Consider the following 16,978-nt stretch of genomic DNA (forward strand, 5'->3'; position numbering starts at 1 on the left):
AACCTCAATGTCATGAGAAATACATGCATAAAATTTTGATTTGTGTGGCCCATTGCACTATCCACGTGTTAGATGCAGGGACAAGAACAACCTTTTTCTAATGGGGACAGAGAGTGGAAAGCACTGCACTGGGAGCACCTCCTGCTTGAAACAGGAGTGTGACACCTACATGTAGTGAGAGAAGTGGGAGAAAAGATGGTGTAGAACAGACAAAAAGCCATGTGGCTAACCACTTAGTTTGACTCTGTAAGAGTCCCCAGCCTTTGAGACATGAGTCCCTTTGGGTATGTCTATACCACAGAGGTGTGATTGCAGCATGGATAGACATACTCAAGCTACCTTTGCTCTAGCTGGTTTGAGTAATAATATAGTGAAGTCAGGCAGTACAGACTTCAGCATAGGCTAGCTACTCGAGCATGAGTACACTTCAGCTTCATTGCTGTGATCACACTTGAGCTAGTTAGATCAAAGCTAGCTCAGATCTTCAGCTACCTGGGCTTCAGTCACACCTGCTAATTGCAGTGTAGACATACACTTTGTTATACATCTCTGGTCACATGTTACTGAGCAAAATACACTCCTGGCTTATCTACCTGAGGGCCTCTGTTTGAAAAAGAAGCCAAACGGGCTGGAAAATAAAACAAATTTATATACATCATTAATTTTCATTTATAATTTGACCTGAGGATATATATTGGAAAAAGAATGGTTATTTACTTCGCTTTTGTTCTTCCAAACTTCTTGTACTCATAATAGTACCTAGCTCTTATATGGCATTTTTCATCTGTAGATCTCAAAGCACTGCTAAGATTACTCTATTCTTTTTTGTAAATTTAATTACGTTTACTAAGTTGAAATATTGGCTACACATTGAAATTTTACCTGGACAGTAGTAATTGCAGTAAATCAACAGCAATAGCATGGCATTCCCAAGATATCCCGTGCTCCTTTTGCTTCACTGCTGAGCAGTGTGCATTCTGGGATTTATCTTGCTGTGCATTGTGGGATGCATAGGCACAGGTGATGGAGGGGGGCCTGGCTGGCTTGGTATGCAAATTGGAGGATGTGATGTTTACAACTACCGAAATGACTAACTCCTACCAACAACATATCTTTCCCTGTTCAGAAAACTAGGAAATTCAATGGCAACAAACTGTTGAAGCAAAACTACCTCTGTGTTGTGATCTGTTATCCCCTTGCAGAATGCTGAATTGAGCACCTTCTGAAAACCAGGAAATACAGCATTGTTTGCTAATGTAAATGTAACTCTGCCCTCTTTCAGCAATCCAATACACCCTATTAACATTCACATCTTTACTCTGCCAGTCCCACAGTTGTTGAAATGTACAAGCTCTTCACCTCCTTTTACAACCCATTCATTCTCACCCACAGGATTCCATTTACCACTATGGAAAGATAATAAGGAACAAAAAATGCTCACACCACCTTTCCTCTGGAAAGAGTAGCATGAGTTCTTTGGCTGAGCTCTACAGCCAGATCAGGCTGGTGCAAGCAGAAGGCAGGAAGGCAGTCAGGGGGTCACCAACAAACTTCCCCAGGCCACAGAGCCATGACCAGAAGAGACAGCCAGAGAGACCTGAAGGTTGGGGAATGATGGAGAAGTGAAATAGCTGACATTTCCAGGAGAAAGCTAGAACCAGACCTGAGAATTAAACAAGGATGAGAAGCACCCCAGCTGCAGGGGCTAGGGTAAGGGATGGTGAGAGATGCCAAAGCCATACCTGGCAGGTGAAACAGTAAGAGATGCCAGAGCCATACCTGAGAGTCTATGCAGGGTGAGAGATGCTGGAGCTGTACTGGACAGGTGGAGCATGATGAGAGACACCAGACACCTACTGGATGTGTCAATGGACTATTGGGACTTGAAAGACTTAATGTACTCTTCGGACTGTGCTGGAGAATTCTGAATTACGGTTGTGGGAATTTTGTAATAAATTACCCCACAGAGCTAGTTATACTCGAAAAGCTTGCATGGAGTTACTGTGGACTCAGGAAGAAAGGGGAAACTGAAACAGACTTATCTGTTGTACTGCAGCTTGCCACAGGAGAATGTGGGCAGGCAATCGGCCCCTGGGAAGAGGGAAACTCCGAGTGCCTGGAAGTTGAAAAGGGCCACTATGAGGCCACCCCTGTGTCAGACAAACCTGGCGTTCACAGGAAACCAATTCCTATGTTCCTGTCAAATTTATCTAATCAAATTCTTTGAGGGAGTGCTAAAGAAATTCAAGGAGGGCAAAGCAGTGACTGAGCCTGACCTTTCTCTCCTCAAGACAAAACTTTCTGTAAAAATAAATATATTTTGAGAATTTGGGGTTCAGAGCTAAAACTGATGGGAGTGTATGGTACTGAAAGTCATAGTGATGGGCTGCTAGTTATCCTGAAAGTAACAATTACCTGGGAACTGAAGGCTTTTCATACACTATTTATTGACAAAATTACCCACTGCATTTTAATAATGTATAATAGATCTGAATATCCCTTTCAGGTCAGTCCAGGATTGTTGTTCTTTCAGGTCTGCCCACCAGAGAAATGTGAGGTGTTCTATCAGGCTCTTGAGCTCTATGTTGTCAGATATTCTCAACCTTTAGATTTCATGTTAGAATTGTTTTTCGTAAAGTATATAATTCTTCGTAACACTTTAAAGGAAAATACTAAAGTACATATCTGCCAAGATGTTTGATGTATCTTGAATACCAGGTCTAAATCAGCTGATGCACTATTCTCAAAACTGGCCAAAATGTTCTGTGGTATTGGAGCAGGTATAAAATGGGTGATTCTGAGGAGCACACCACCGGGGTATGACTGCCTGAGTAAAGATGGCAGGATTGAAAGTCCGTCGGAGATCAGTACCTAATTGCCATTTGTGTCTTTAAAAACATCTCCCTCTATTTAAAATCTTATCATTTCAAATAGATGCTTTTTAAGATGTGGTTATTTATAACTAACATAGAACCAAATTATACCCTTGGAACTCTGATTTAAATCACGTGCAAATGTTAGTCTGTGGGCAGAATTTGGTCTATAGCTGGAGGTTCCAGGGAGAGTTAAATTAAGATTAGGAAATGGCAACTTGGTCTAATTAGGAAACAAGAAGCTATTGCCCTGTTTAATAAGTGCTGGCAGTCTATTATGTCCCCAATCTGTCAAGGAAATTGTTAATGCTAAATGCTAACGAAACTCATTGCTATCAAATGCCATCTCAGCATCAGGGAGAAATCATGACTCCTGAGATATTTGACATCAACAGTTAAGTGCTAAATCCTGCAATCTTTATTCAAACTCCCATTGGCTTCTCAAAAATGAACTCCAGTGTCAGTTTTCTCTGAGTAAGAACTGTAAGATTTGGCCCTTAAGGGTGAAAGGTGAATTATTTTCTAAAAGTGGCTCAAGGTTTATCTACTTCTGAGGAGTTAAACTGTTCTCATTATGTATGAGACTTAGACCAACAGAGTAGATTCTGAAGGGAATAACTTTAGCAGCATTTTTTCTGTCAGCATTTAGCAAGGAGATCGGAAGTATTTTTCTTATGTTGCTTGGTTTTCTTGAGTGTGAGGGACTGTTAGTTGTCTTTAAATTAGTAGATAAGGGAAATATGTGAAAATGGATTTCAGCAATGCTGCTTACTGTGGCTCTGGGTGGGTGGAAAGGGAATTAACGATTTGCTCTAGCTCCAGAGAGAATGCTGCTTTGGTAGTTTTCTGAGAAGTTTATGAAATAAAAAACAACTTACTGATAAATAGATGAAAGGTACATTTAATGTGGCTAATAATCAATGGAAACACCAGAACGCTTTCTAGTTCTGCTTTGTTTAAAGGGACATTGTCCAAAGACTTGATTCACATAAAATACTGTTTGATGGAAAGAACAACAATGCAGTTACCAGACACGCAACAAATAAATTAAAAACTGTGATATTTTAATTTTTAAAGGAACACCACATTTAGTTTTCTTTACCAACTATGAAATAGGTACAAATGACTACAAGTGGGATGACTCATGGGGTTGCAGATTCAGCCAAAACAACCAGAGGGTTGGATTGCCCCACAAAAAAATTTATTCAGAAAGAGTGATGTTTGAAAGTGTGTTTTAATGGAGTTCAGCTAACCCATCTTTCCCACCCCCAAATGTTACACCTTTAGGAAACTTCAGTGTGAAAAAACTTAAAATGTTAGACAGTCTAGAAATGAAGTCAATAATTTTCCCATATCCATTAATCCTTTCAGTCATTCACTTTTACTCCAACTGACTTGCACTTTTTCTCCAAGGAATAAATTTCCAATATACTATAATACTAAAACACATACAATATTATTCACTTTAAAAATCCTTGTTTCCTACACAATTAAAAGTACAACCTTTATAACTTGATCTTAGTGGAACTACTAGAGACAGTACACAAACATCAAAGACACCTATTCCGTCAAAATGTACAATGTATTTATTTTATAATTTATTTTGTATTTTTACACAGATCTGCCATGTGGTCCACATACATATCGTTTAGAAGATCTTGCTTATACTAGAAGTGGAGACAAAGGCAACTCTGCAAATATAGGTATTTTTCTATTCTAATGTTGTATGTAGGGAAGATTTTCAAAGGCACAAATGGCAACTTAGATGCCTAATTCTTATTGACTTTCAGTAATAGGTGCTGAACTGTCATCTGTGCCTTTGAAAATCTCCCCCGTAATCTGATTCCTTCCTTATTATCTGGATGCTGAAAAGAAAATCTACCCTGTAACATCAGTACTAGTGTTCTCTTAATGAAATATGTTTGCTTTTCTATAGTTTATTTTAAATATCCACAAGAGTGTGTTAGCTGTTTAGTTAATTGATGTTTATCCAACATGTGTTTAAATATAAAGTACATATAAAATATTTGTATATTGTATTGCATACAATACCTCCCACCCCCAGACACACACACACACTCTTTTTGTTAAAAGAATGTTGTTGTTGTTGTAATGACAAGCACTCAAAAGTTAGGAAATGCCAGAATTAAGGTTGTCTGTGCAACCTTATTTCTATTTTCTTGTGCATATGCACTTTAATTATTGATTAATTACATGATCACATACTGTGTTTTCCCCATGTAAATCATATAATGTGTGTGTGAGAGAGAGAATGTGTACCTATATCTATATCTATATAAAAATAAATTGTGTTTGAAAATTTAAAATCTCTATTTACATGTAAGTAATTGTTTTAATTACATTTTGACACCAAGAAGTCTTGTATGCGTGTGCTGCAAACTCATTATATTGATTAGACACCTTCGTGCATTTAAAAAAACATTTCTTCTGTTCCTTACTTCTGCATGCATCAAATGGCTCTCTTACTTGTTGGAAGATGAGTGTGTGATGTTCAAAGCTCATTATGAATTAAAGGTGCGTTTGGGATTTGTTTTGCTAACAGGTGTCACGCTATGACTGATAAAGTAGATTATTTATTAATTTATTTGTAAAGAGACCAACATTCTTCTCCCTGGCTGTACAATTGTTTCCTGTTCAGTAGTGATGGAATTTGATGATTTCTGTTGTATAACTACACACAGTGACTTCATAGCATTGCAAAACAATGAATGAAAGACATAATTCATGGACTTTCTTGAAATATTCAGAGAAAATATTTCTACAATGAAATTTAAAATAACAGTCCTTGTTCTACAGAGTTAAAGTAACGTCAAGGTCTGCAAACCCTACGGTCGATATAGGCAACCGAATTAGTATGAGAATTTAACGTTCTGCTTGACTGACCCACTGGAGACCCTCAACTTCACTGTAGCATTAAACTAACTTTTTGGGAATCTGCTATACCTTGAGAACAGTGGAGCTATGTCCACCCCTGACAACAGATCTCATACATGAAGAGGGAAAAACCATAGATACATCTCTACCTCTGTCGTAAATATAAAGGGAAGGGTAAACCCCTTTAAAATCCCTCCTGGCCAGAGGAAAAATCCTCTCACCTGTAAAGGGTTAAGAAGCGAAAGGTAACCTCGCTGGCACCTGACCAAAATGACCAATGAGGATTTTGGGGGGAAAGACGTATCCAAACTACGTTTCCCAGTAAACCCAGTTAGAGTTTGGTGGTGGCAGTGGATATTCCAAGGACAAAGGATAAAATTAATTTGTACCTTGGGGAAGTTTTAACCTAAGCTGGTAAAAGTAAGCTTAAGAGGTTTTCATGCAGGTCCCCACACCTGTACCCTAGAGTTCAGAGTGGGGGAGGAACCTTGACAACCTCCATGACTGATCTTACCGTGCTCTGAGGGCTAATCAAAATATGTTCTCCAAACTTCATGAGCTACTCATGGGGAAAGAATCACACACCCTTTACCTGCCCTTTGTCCTTTATCCTTCCTGAATTGGCAAGGACTGTCCTCAACCAGAAAAAAGTTGCAAGAACAACACACGGCAGGATTCCTACATGTCATGCACCTAGTTAGACTTCCACTCCACTGCAGGGCATTAATCTGTTGTTCTAGCTATTTTTGTGTAGCTGTTGATTAACAAGGACCCATATGCATGGTTTCAAATGACAGGTGATCTCAGTCAGTTTTGAAAAATAAAAATATAACTTGTTTAAATTGGTTGTATTCTAACTAACTGTGTTACATGTAATAGGTGTGATAGCACGACATCCCCTCTACTATCCATACCTAAAGAAAACTTTAACTGCTCAGGCTCTGGAGGATTATTTCCAGCATCTTTTAGAGAGAGAACAACCTGAAGAGAAGTTAGTCACAAGGTATGTATCTTTATGACTTGTCCACATTAGCACATCCAGGCATTATGGCAGGAGAGAAATAATTTTCAGTTATTTTAATGTAAAGACACAAATTCAGGTTTGCAGTTTTTATTTTTATGCATACATCATTTGCATGGCATAATTCAATGTACAGGCTGAACACTCTCCACCTTAAAAAACTCCAGTATAGAGCTGGATGTGGAATGGTAATTCCATCTGTGAATTTGATTTTGTTCCAATTGAAACCAAACTCCAAAAATGTCTGCATTCTCTGCAAAACAGAAATCTGAAGTTTTGTGTCAGAAACATCAAAATAACATTTAGTTTCCAAGTTGTCCAGAGCCCCAGCAGCCTGCCAGGCCAGGGGATGGGACCTTGCAAGCCCTGGCTTTGGGACAGTCCACATAGCAGGCTGACCTGGAGCATGGCAGTCCATCTCATGGACTGCCCTGGAACTGGGGATCCTGAGAGGCCTGTTAATACTGGGGAACTGGGGAACTGGGGATCCTGAGAGGCCTGTTAATACTGGGACCCAGGACTTCCAGGCTCTCAGCTGCCTCTCAGCCTACCAAACAAGTTACTGGGGAGCCAGGAAGCCAAGCTGGAAGGAAACCAGACAGCCTTTGAAACTTGATGGAACCTTGCATGGTTTTCATTGGAATGTCTAAATGAAACATGAAGATTCAGATGAATTTGCAAATTGCGATTTAAAAAAAAAAGTTGTTGACATTTTTTCAATCAGCTCTACTCCAGTATAAATGGTCACATTCTGGCAAAAAACTACATACTTGAATTTGGCATTTAAAGGAAAGAGCACAGATTGGTTCCTTTCCTGGAGTAAAAAATAAACTGAACACTTCACATGCCATTCATCCACAATACCGCATCCTGTGCCAGAGAGCAGGGTACATGCAGTGATGGTTTTCCTGCTTTTTCAAGGCCCCCATGTGTTTGATGGTCGAAGATTTTGTCACAACATCAACCCCTTGCCTCAGAACTGTATTCTAGAATCTAAGCTAAGAAAGTAAAATGTTAACCCTTACGATGGTGAAGAATCCACCTTATCCCATACTGTGGGGCCTCTAACATGTCAGTCTACAGTAACTGTATTAGGAATCTATTTCTATATAAGGTGGTGGTTTTATAGCCATCTGCAAAGACTACAGTCCTCAGAATAATTACATATTTCTGTCTGTCTTAGTTCCACCAGGGGTCTTTCTAGTTCCTGGAGCAGTTCAGGATTGGGAGGAGGTTTAAAGTCCACCTTAGTGACACCTCCACTCCCCCTCCTGCCAGGCTGTGAGTTCTGTGCTGTTCATTAGAGAGACAGCACAGAATCTCACCTGCTATTTATTAAGTGCTACCAAATGAATTTACTGATAAATGTTTTGGGTTAAATTTAAAAATGGTTTCATCTGTAACTCGGCAGAGGAAAACAAAAATGAAAAAATGCTACACATTTAATAGATCTGCTACAAGAATTGCTCATACATCAAACAACTCACACTGGTATTGTCCTTTCTGCTTAGTTAATTGAGGTTTGCTCGTTTCTTAGTGCTGTTTATGTTCACTGACAGAGGCTAAAGTTTCCCTCTGTTCTGGATAGCAACAGTTTATTTTGATTAATTAGATCATCTCTGGTTTGGGCTTCTTTTAATGATGTGATAATGGGACTCTGTGAGTAGCGTGAAAAGCTACTGGGGAAAATAATGGATCCTTTTACAGAGTTGGTTTTTTGTTTTTGTTTTTAGATTATAAGGATTATGCTCACATGTTTCAGATCTGAAAGTTACTTTTTAGACAAAACATTTTTATGAATGTGAAAACTAGAAATAAACCAACAGTCTTGCTCTTTAAACAGACAATGTTGGGAATATGGAAATGCAAATGACTTTTTGAACATTATAATTTGAAAACCAAAATATTTTTGTACTTTTTTAAAAAAAAATGTTCTAACCATAACTCTACTTCATTGCAGATCAGAGGTTAACAGCATTTTGCCTTTCATGGCATTTCTTTAAGGCTGGTAAAATAAATAGGCATACAGCCTGGAAGGGAAATTATTTTTGTTAGATTATACCTGTAATTGCACACACTCTGAAGTTTTCAGGGTTTCAGGTAACATATAACAACAAAGGTCTTATTTCTAACTAGATGGGGAATTTGCTTTTTTCCTCATAAAGCAAATTCGTCTTGAATTAATTGCACTTTTTGCCTTCTCTATAAGTGATATGCATCCTCAAAATGGAATAGTCAGACAAATTTGGATATACTTCCTGACAGCAAGGAAGATATAACATTCACACACAGAAACGAGCTCTAACTCTAGAAAAGGATGCCAGTCTCTGGAACTCTGCAAAAAGACAGGTCTGAGCAATTCTGCTGTTGAAAGCAGTGTGAATTTGTTAGCAAGGCACTGTAGTACATATAGAATCATAGAACTTAGAGATGTAAAAGATTTGCTAGTCACTTCACTCCCTCCCTGTCCTGACCTGCCAGTGAAGGGTTATTTGTGAATCACTACATTTTTCAGTGCTTTAGACACAATGCACATTCATATTTATTTAAAGAAAGGTATTAGAAATACAGCATAAAACTGTAGAAATAAACTTTGTTTTGCCCTCTTCAAAAGGAAATAATAACTTATTTTTCAAAAACTAATAAAATCCTTCTCTTTTGTCTTAATTAGCTCATTATGTACCCTCTTTTACACTATTAATCAGATACATTCCGTGAGCCTCTTGTCAGCACTTCAGCTACACCTAGCTTTTATCACTTTTAATTCTGCATGCTTCTAATTGTATATATCTCCATAGTAGAGGAAAACATCAGAAACATACATATAAACTGTTCTATTCAGAATTATGGCTCAATTTAGGAAACAAGATTAAAAATAGTTACAGTTCTGAGGTCTCTACTTTTCTGAATGAGGGAGAGTAATAAAGTTGCTCTGTGAGCATTTTCTGGTTTAGTTCTCTCTCTCTCTTTGGGCTAGGGTCATTTTCTTGCTCTGTGGATAAGGGTTCCCATGTTCAAAAAGATAATACTTGTCAGATATGTGTTTACTAGACATTCAGTCATTTTACACAAAATTAAGCAATGAGAAAACGATACTTATCTACATACTGAGACTCAAAATCCACTGTAATTTCTATCCATATATTTAATGCACAATAATCAACCTCCTATATTATTGCACCACACTATTACACAAACATCTCTTCTCTGAAACCTATCATTTCACCTCCAGCTCACTCTTAACTAGGAAGAGTGCTCTCTTTCTCTTGATGTATAAATTCACTAAGCAAACATACAAGCAAAGTACAATGTGGCCAAAATTAACTGGGAACTCATGGAAAAGTCTTATCTTTAATGAAATACCTAGGCACTGCACTTTAGAGGAAGTAATTAAGGAGGCACCCCATTGTGCCTAGTTATGGGAGTTCAGTTAGAACAGTGAATTTTCTTTATTTTATTAGTTTCTGTCACAATCTTAATGTTCTTTGAAGTGTTTTTATTTGTTTTTTGAAGAGTTTCTGATGTTTAAAAGCAGATTTTAAAAATACTGAGTGAATTGTACAAATATATTATCTTTTCTTAGGCTTGTTTTAGATTTTACACAATTACAGTATATATCAATGCTACGTAAATATACTGGGTAACATATTTTTGTTGATGTAGTATCACTGCATGTGCATTGTAATCCATCATTATCTTTTTGTGTTTGAACCATGTTCACATTTGAACCTTCACAAATGTACCCATAATATTTCCAGGTGCTATATAGAGTAGTTGCAATTTTATGCACTGATTTGCAGAATCACAGTATGGTTATTTCTCAATAACTGATAGCATATGAATTCCTGGTGGGATGAAAGCCATTCTTAGCCAAAGAAAGATCAAGGATTTGATTAATTACTGTACACATGCAAATGTTGTGTTTTATATGCACAAACACACGGACCCTGAAAATACTGCCTTTCATAGAGTTTCTGCAGTTCGCATGGTAGCTAGAAATGTTATACAAAATTACTGCAAAGCCCTTGAAGTAAATAAGCCATTAACTTCTCTTCAAAGTGAATATCTTTTATCCTAAGCAAAATTGTTTTACCTTATCAAAGTTTACAAATCCAAAGAGTTGTGGAAGAATTACTCTACATTTTTAATCCAGTAAAATTCCCGACATTCTAACTGGTTCTGGATGTCTGATTTGCAGACTCATAGTATGGCTATTTCTCAATAATTGATAGCATATGAATTCCTGGTGGGATGAAAGCCATTCTTAGCCAAAGAAATATCAGAGAAATGAGTAATTACTGTTCAGATACTTTTCAGTAACAGGGTTCAGAGTAGCAGCCGTGTTAGTCTGTATTCGCAAAAAGCAAAGGAGTACTTGTGGCACCTTAGAGACTAACAAATTTATTTGAGCATAAGCTTTCGTGAGCTACAGCTCACTTCATCGGATGCATTCAGTGGAAAATACAGTGGGGAGATTTATATGCACAGAGAACATGAAACAATGGATGTTACCATACACACTGTAAGGAGAGTGATCACTTAAGATGAGCTAATACCAGCAGGAGAGCGGGGGAGGGGGGCGGGAGGGGAGGAGGGAGAAAACCTTTTTGTAGTGATAATCAAGGTGGGCCATTTCCAGCAGTTGACAAGAATGTCTGAGGAACGGTGGGGGGTGGGGAAATAAACATGGGGAACTAGTTTTACTTTGTGTAATGACCCATCCACTCCCAGTCTCTATTCAAGCCTAAGTTAATTATATCCAGTTTGCAAATTAATTCCAATTCAGCAGTCTCTCGTTGGAGTCTGTTTTTGAAGTTTTTTTGTTGAAGAATTGTCACTTTTAGGTCTCTAATCGAGTGACCAGAGAGATTGACGTGTTCTCCGACTCCCCACTGTATTTTCCACTGAATGCATCCGATGAAGTGGGCTGTAGCTCACGAAAGCTTATGCTCAGATAAATTTGTTAGTCTCTAAGGTGCCACAAGTACTCCTTTTCTTTTTTCAGTAACAGGACTATGTAATATTCAAATCTTTCTATTCTGGACACTATAATCCCTCTGTTTGAATTGGCTCCTGCACTAAAACTTTGCAATTTGCCCATCAAACTTAGGCTACAGTTGTTACCTAATTAACAGAAAACAACCTTAGTTTATTAATGTTGGAACATGATATAATCAAAATTCTTGTACAGCTTAATCAGAAAAGACCAACCAAGTTCATATCCTACCTTATTACTATTAAGATGGAGTTTTGGGTTTTTTTTCCTTCTGATTAGTGTGCTTGAATCAAAATGGGGGCATCATCACAGTCCTTAAAAAATTACTTTGGATCTTCAATTTCTAAATGCTGCATTTCACTAGTAATTAATCTAAATCTACTGTAAAACAAACATAAATTTGTTTGTTCTAAATTTTACCTTTAAAGATATGAATTGCCAGGAATACACGGATTAAACTTCGTTCTGAAAAATTCCCTTGGTGGTGGTGGTATTGCATCCTTAAGAAGTGACCCACAGGTACGTATGCAGGCATTGATTTTGATTTTAGTTATTTTTTATAACTACATATTGCACAAACTCTTTTTAACTAACACTGGGATGGAGTAATAATCTATTGACTGATAGCTCTCTTTTAATTTCACAAAAACAGTCTCTCATTCATTCTTCCAAGTTTGAAAACTAAGCAGTGATGCATAGCTCAGTTGGTGGAAAAGATTTGGTTTATATGTGAAATGTTGGATTTGCAGACTTTATGAAAGGTGAAGTTGCCATGCTTTGTGATGTGTCAGCTGCGTTTCTGACATACTAATGAATTTAACTACTCAGAAAAATGTAGTCACATTTTTGGAGAGCAGGTGTCTACTAGACAACTTGGTTTTGAGTGTATTCTGGTATATAGGACCAGATTCCCAACTGATGTAACTCCATTGATTTTGATCAGATATTTAATTGGTGTAACTTGACTGACTTCTATGGAGTCATACCAACTGAGAATCTAGGCAGGGTTTAATTCTGGTTAATCCTGTGTAGGTGTGCAAAAGGAAGATGGAGGCACAGGAATTATGTTTACACTGCATTTAGACACCCACAGCTGGCCAATGCTATCTGACTTGGGCTTCCAGGGCTCAGGCTTAAGGGGCTGAGGCCTCCATAAACTGCACAAAGCCCCAACCGTACACACACTGTGTTGACAGCCCAATTCTGCCATCCTTACTCATGCTGAGAAATACCTTACTTCACAAGTAGTCTCACTGAAATCATCTGGATTGTTCACAGAATAAAATACAATTCAACGTGAATATGGTGTCATAATTGAGTCCTAAATTAAAAAAAACTATAAAGCAAAGAGATCTAGCTCACTGAACCCTGGTATGCAGTAATTTAAATAAGTACTGGAAAAGCTTCGCTCTACCTACCGAAGTTTAAATGGTTGCAAATCTTAAGTCAGGTTTTTAACTTTTACTTAGGAAAAACTACGTGAGTAGCAAAGTCAAACAAATAGAGAACCTATGTGGATTTGCAGTTCAAGGGTTAAGGAAATTACCTAAAATCTGATTGTAACGTTATATAATGGGCTATTGGCTTAGCAGCAAAATTCAGATCCAGACTTTGAATACACCAAAGTTCAGGGATGTTATGTAACGTAGAAGTCTGATATCCTGCTTGTTTCAAACAACTTTTTTTAATTTAAAATATATGTTTGCAAAGATGGTATATTTAAATATGTAACTTAATTTTAGATACTTGGTTCACGCAATGCAATCTATTTTCTGTTTTGTTCTCTCTACAGGGCAAGGCATTTGGACAGATGTTACTGGATTTCCAGATAAAAAATGTTCCAGATTTAAAGTCCTTAATAGAATAATGATTATTGGGTTCGTCTGTTTTTAAAACTCTGAGTACAAACAAACAAACATGCTAAACAAAAACTAGCTTCTTGAGTCAAATTCAAGAAACTTCAAACTAAAGTGGTGGTGACAGTTCTCTTTCTCAGGATTAACTGTAAGGCACAGAAAAGTGAATATTTTGAGTATTACCAGACAAGTAGATTTGTCTGTGACTAATGGTATTTCCTATCTAGTTAATATATTGGATAAAGAGTTAATTTATTTCCTGTAAAATATAATAAAGAAATAAAATAAAAAATAACAATTTTACAGTGAGATAACCAGACAAGCACACACACTTGCAGAATGAAAACTACCTTTCAATCCAGTCCTCCTCTCCATCCTTTTTTAGAACTCTTAATAATTAAGAGGAATAATATTGTTTAACTCTAACTGCTCAAGTCCACCACCTTCAGTCTGCACTGTGATTTTGCACAGTATATCCCTTAGGTATACAGAACAGTCAGATAACTTGGTGCTCGTCTATTAAAAAGTCACCATTTACCAACAACTGTCAAACTGTGGTAGCTGAGGTCAGTTTTTCCCTCTAATTAGGACAGTAAATAGCTGTAGTAACTCAAGCACCACTGTGTGGTGACTGATGGTGAATATTGACTTTGAATGGTGACCACTATACTTCAGGGTATTCTGCAGTCAGTGAGAGAAAGCTGAGTGTTTTCTATCCCCAACTTCTCTCATTGCTTATAACCCTTATTTAAACAGCACTGAAGTAATTACAAAATGGAGCTCTCGTCATGTGGATTATTTTGAAGAAGAAAAAATGCTAACAGCCAGATTCAATGCCCCACTGTCTCTTGTGTGATGCTACAAAAGAGATGGAATCTGGTCTTATCACCTCTGTTGGAGATTCCTGTAGTGCACAGGAGTTCCCAGGAGGTGCTGAGTCAGTTTGCACCACCCTTCTCTACAACCCTGGAGAGGGAGCATGCTGAGGGCAGAAAAGAGGCATGTCTGATTTGCACTGTGTTCCGTCTATCCTCAGCTTCCCAAAAGTACACTGACCTATTCTGCATCAGAGCTGGTGCCAGATGGTAAATTAGAGAGCTGTATCCATCTCCCCGAAAAGAAACTCAGTCTAACAGATCTTCAGGCCTGATAATTCTCTGTATCTCCTACCACAGCAGAAAGATATGTATGTTTGGAGGTTTTTAAATCTCTTAGTGGACAATGTTTAGGTACTTTTATATTCAGAAATGTGTATGTTCCTTTATTTTCAGAAGAATTTATTAACTGTTTAGTGCTGATAAAATTGAGACTTTAGTTATAGGGGTTACAGCTATGAATGATGTGTAGGTGCTTTGTAAGCCTCATCAGAAATCTTTGGCAGTGCCTCTGAGCTCTAATCTGTTCTATCACTGTTCTCCATTTGCTAGCCTATCACTAGCAAGGATTGTAACTGAATTTTTCCAGTTTGCATTGTGGTTTTGTCCACTTGAGGACTATGTTGAGAACATCATGTGTGGAATCTTGACCTTATTAAAGTCAATGACAAAACTCTCATGGAATTTGCAGGGGCCAAATTTTCACCCATATTATTTTGGCTTGTGACCTAAACAGAATGTAAGAAGATAATATACTAATTACTGTGTCAGCTAGTCATATGTAGTATTATTTGTACATCATTATTAAGTCTGGTTCTAAAGGCAAATGTGGGAAAACCATGGCTTTGTCACAGAAAAATATGGAAAATTCAGAATATTGGGGGGGCGGAGGTACACAATATTTAAATTGTTTACATTTCTTTTCCATTAGAAAAGTTAAACAGCTGTCATCAATAGTCTGAAACCATATTAAGACAGGAAAACAGAAAAACCCAACAAATAGTCAAATTTATTAATAACAATAATTAATGGAAGAAAGTCTTGCTCAGTAGCAGACTAAGATGAAAAAGGACCATGGGCCAGACCCTCGACTGGTGTAAATCAGTGCAACTCAGTAAAGTTCAATAGTTATGCTTATTTACACCATCTGGGGATCTGGCCCCATGATGTTATTACAATACCCTAAAAGTGACATTTTTGGTCATGGAAATCATGGCTATGCCAAACATATACAGCCTTAATCACTGTGCTGTTTAAGTGATTTTGTATTTCTATATGTGACTACTTTGATATTGAAAGTAAACTGGTAAAAAGGCTAGATATTTCCATAATTTAAATAGTTTCTTTTAGTATATTTTCCAATTGCAACTTAGTTTAGAAATGTTTTTAATATTAATTGTTTTGGGTTCCTTTTACGTTTTCTGAGTTTGTGTGTTGGTTCAGTTCCCACTTTAGATTGTATCTCACCCAATTCTCTACCAAATTAAACATTCACTGTTGGTTAATATGAAAATTGAATGACTAAACAATGAACACTTTAGACCCACTGGTAGTGGTGGCCTGTGGGCTGGGAGGTGCAGAGCATTCACAACTGTACAACAGAGGCACAGTTTGTTGAATTAAACCATGCAGTGTTCATGTTGATGGAGTAGGGAATGGAGAGGGGTTTCTCTGTCTCTGTTGGAGTTCATACCCCTCCAGACACCACTAAACCATCCCCAATAGGGATAACTTTGAGCTATGGCTGGATTTTGTTTGTTTGCTTTTGCAACACACTAGATTGCACCAAGTGGCATTTATTTTCATAATATTTTCCTTAGGGAATGTGTCAAAATCCCTTAGACAAATTGTCACTGGCCTCGGAGCTCTCTAATTTTACTGTTTCTTATGACAGCTCTAATTCTCAAAATAAAATATGTAATATATCCTAAAATGTTGCATGAGGTGAAATGCCTTTTTAAATTTTAATTATAATGTAATAGATTAAACTAATATGTTTAGTGAAGAAAAAAAGTATTTTCTTTCTAGAAAAAATGTGTATTTCCAAGGGGTTAGTTTCTTATGTTTATGTCTAACAGAAACCATGGACAACTTCAAGTAATAGATATAAACACACCTTGTTTTATTTTACTGAAAAACAGAATAGAAAGGGGAAGTGTCAAAGTATATGGCTTTTTTTTTTCTCTTGTTTTGCTCCCCTTTTGGTTGAAAGGGATTAGGCATGCAGGAGCCAGAGTTAGAAAGAGCCTAATATAGGTGCTCAACCTGAGATTTCCATGCAGGACTTGAAAGTTTTGCTGCTTTTCAAAAATAGCTGTAATCGTCTATTTACTAACAAAGAAAAATATTATCAGTGTACAAGTTATTAAGTTTAAATGTATATTTTTGTAATAATAAGCAGTTACATTGCACCTTCTATCCAAAGATCTGAAACTTTATGAGCATTAATAAATGAAATCTCC

At 37.3% G+C, this 16,978-nt stretch overlaps 1 protein-coding gene across 1 annotated transcript in view; it reads left to right on the top strand.

The window, feature by feature from the left end:
* Positions 1-16,978, top strand: part of LOC141986539 (uncharacterized) — a 99,065-nt gene extending 82,087 nt beyond the window's left edge. Inside the window, exons 17-20 of the mRNA XM_074951114.1 lie at positions 4,493-4,576; positions 6,648-6,771; positions 12,214-12,304; positions 13,578-16,978. Of these exons, the coding sequence (XP_074807215.1) occupies positions 4,493-4,576; positions 6,648-6,771; positions 12,214-12,304; positions 13,578-13,652 (374 nt within the window). The 3' untranslated portion in view covers positions 13,653-16,978. The remainder of the gene's footprint in view (positions 1-4,492; positions 4,577-6,647; positions 6,772-12,213; positions 12,305-13,577) is intronic.

Source organism: Natator depressus, chromosome 4, assembly GCF_965152275.1.
Source record: "Natator depressus isolate rNatDep1 chromosome 4, rNatDep2.hap1, whole genome shotgun sequence".
Classification (NCBI taxonomy): domain Eukaryota; kingdom Metazoa; phylum Chordata; order Testudines; family Cheloniidae; genus Natator; species Natator depressus.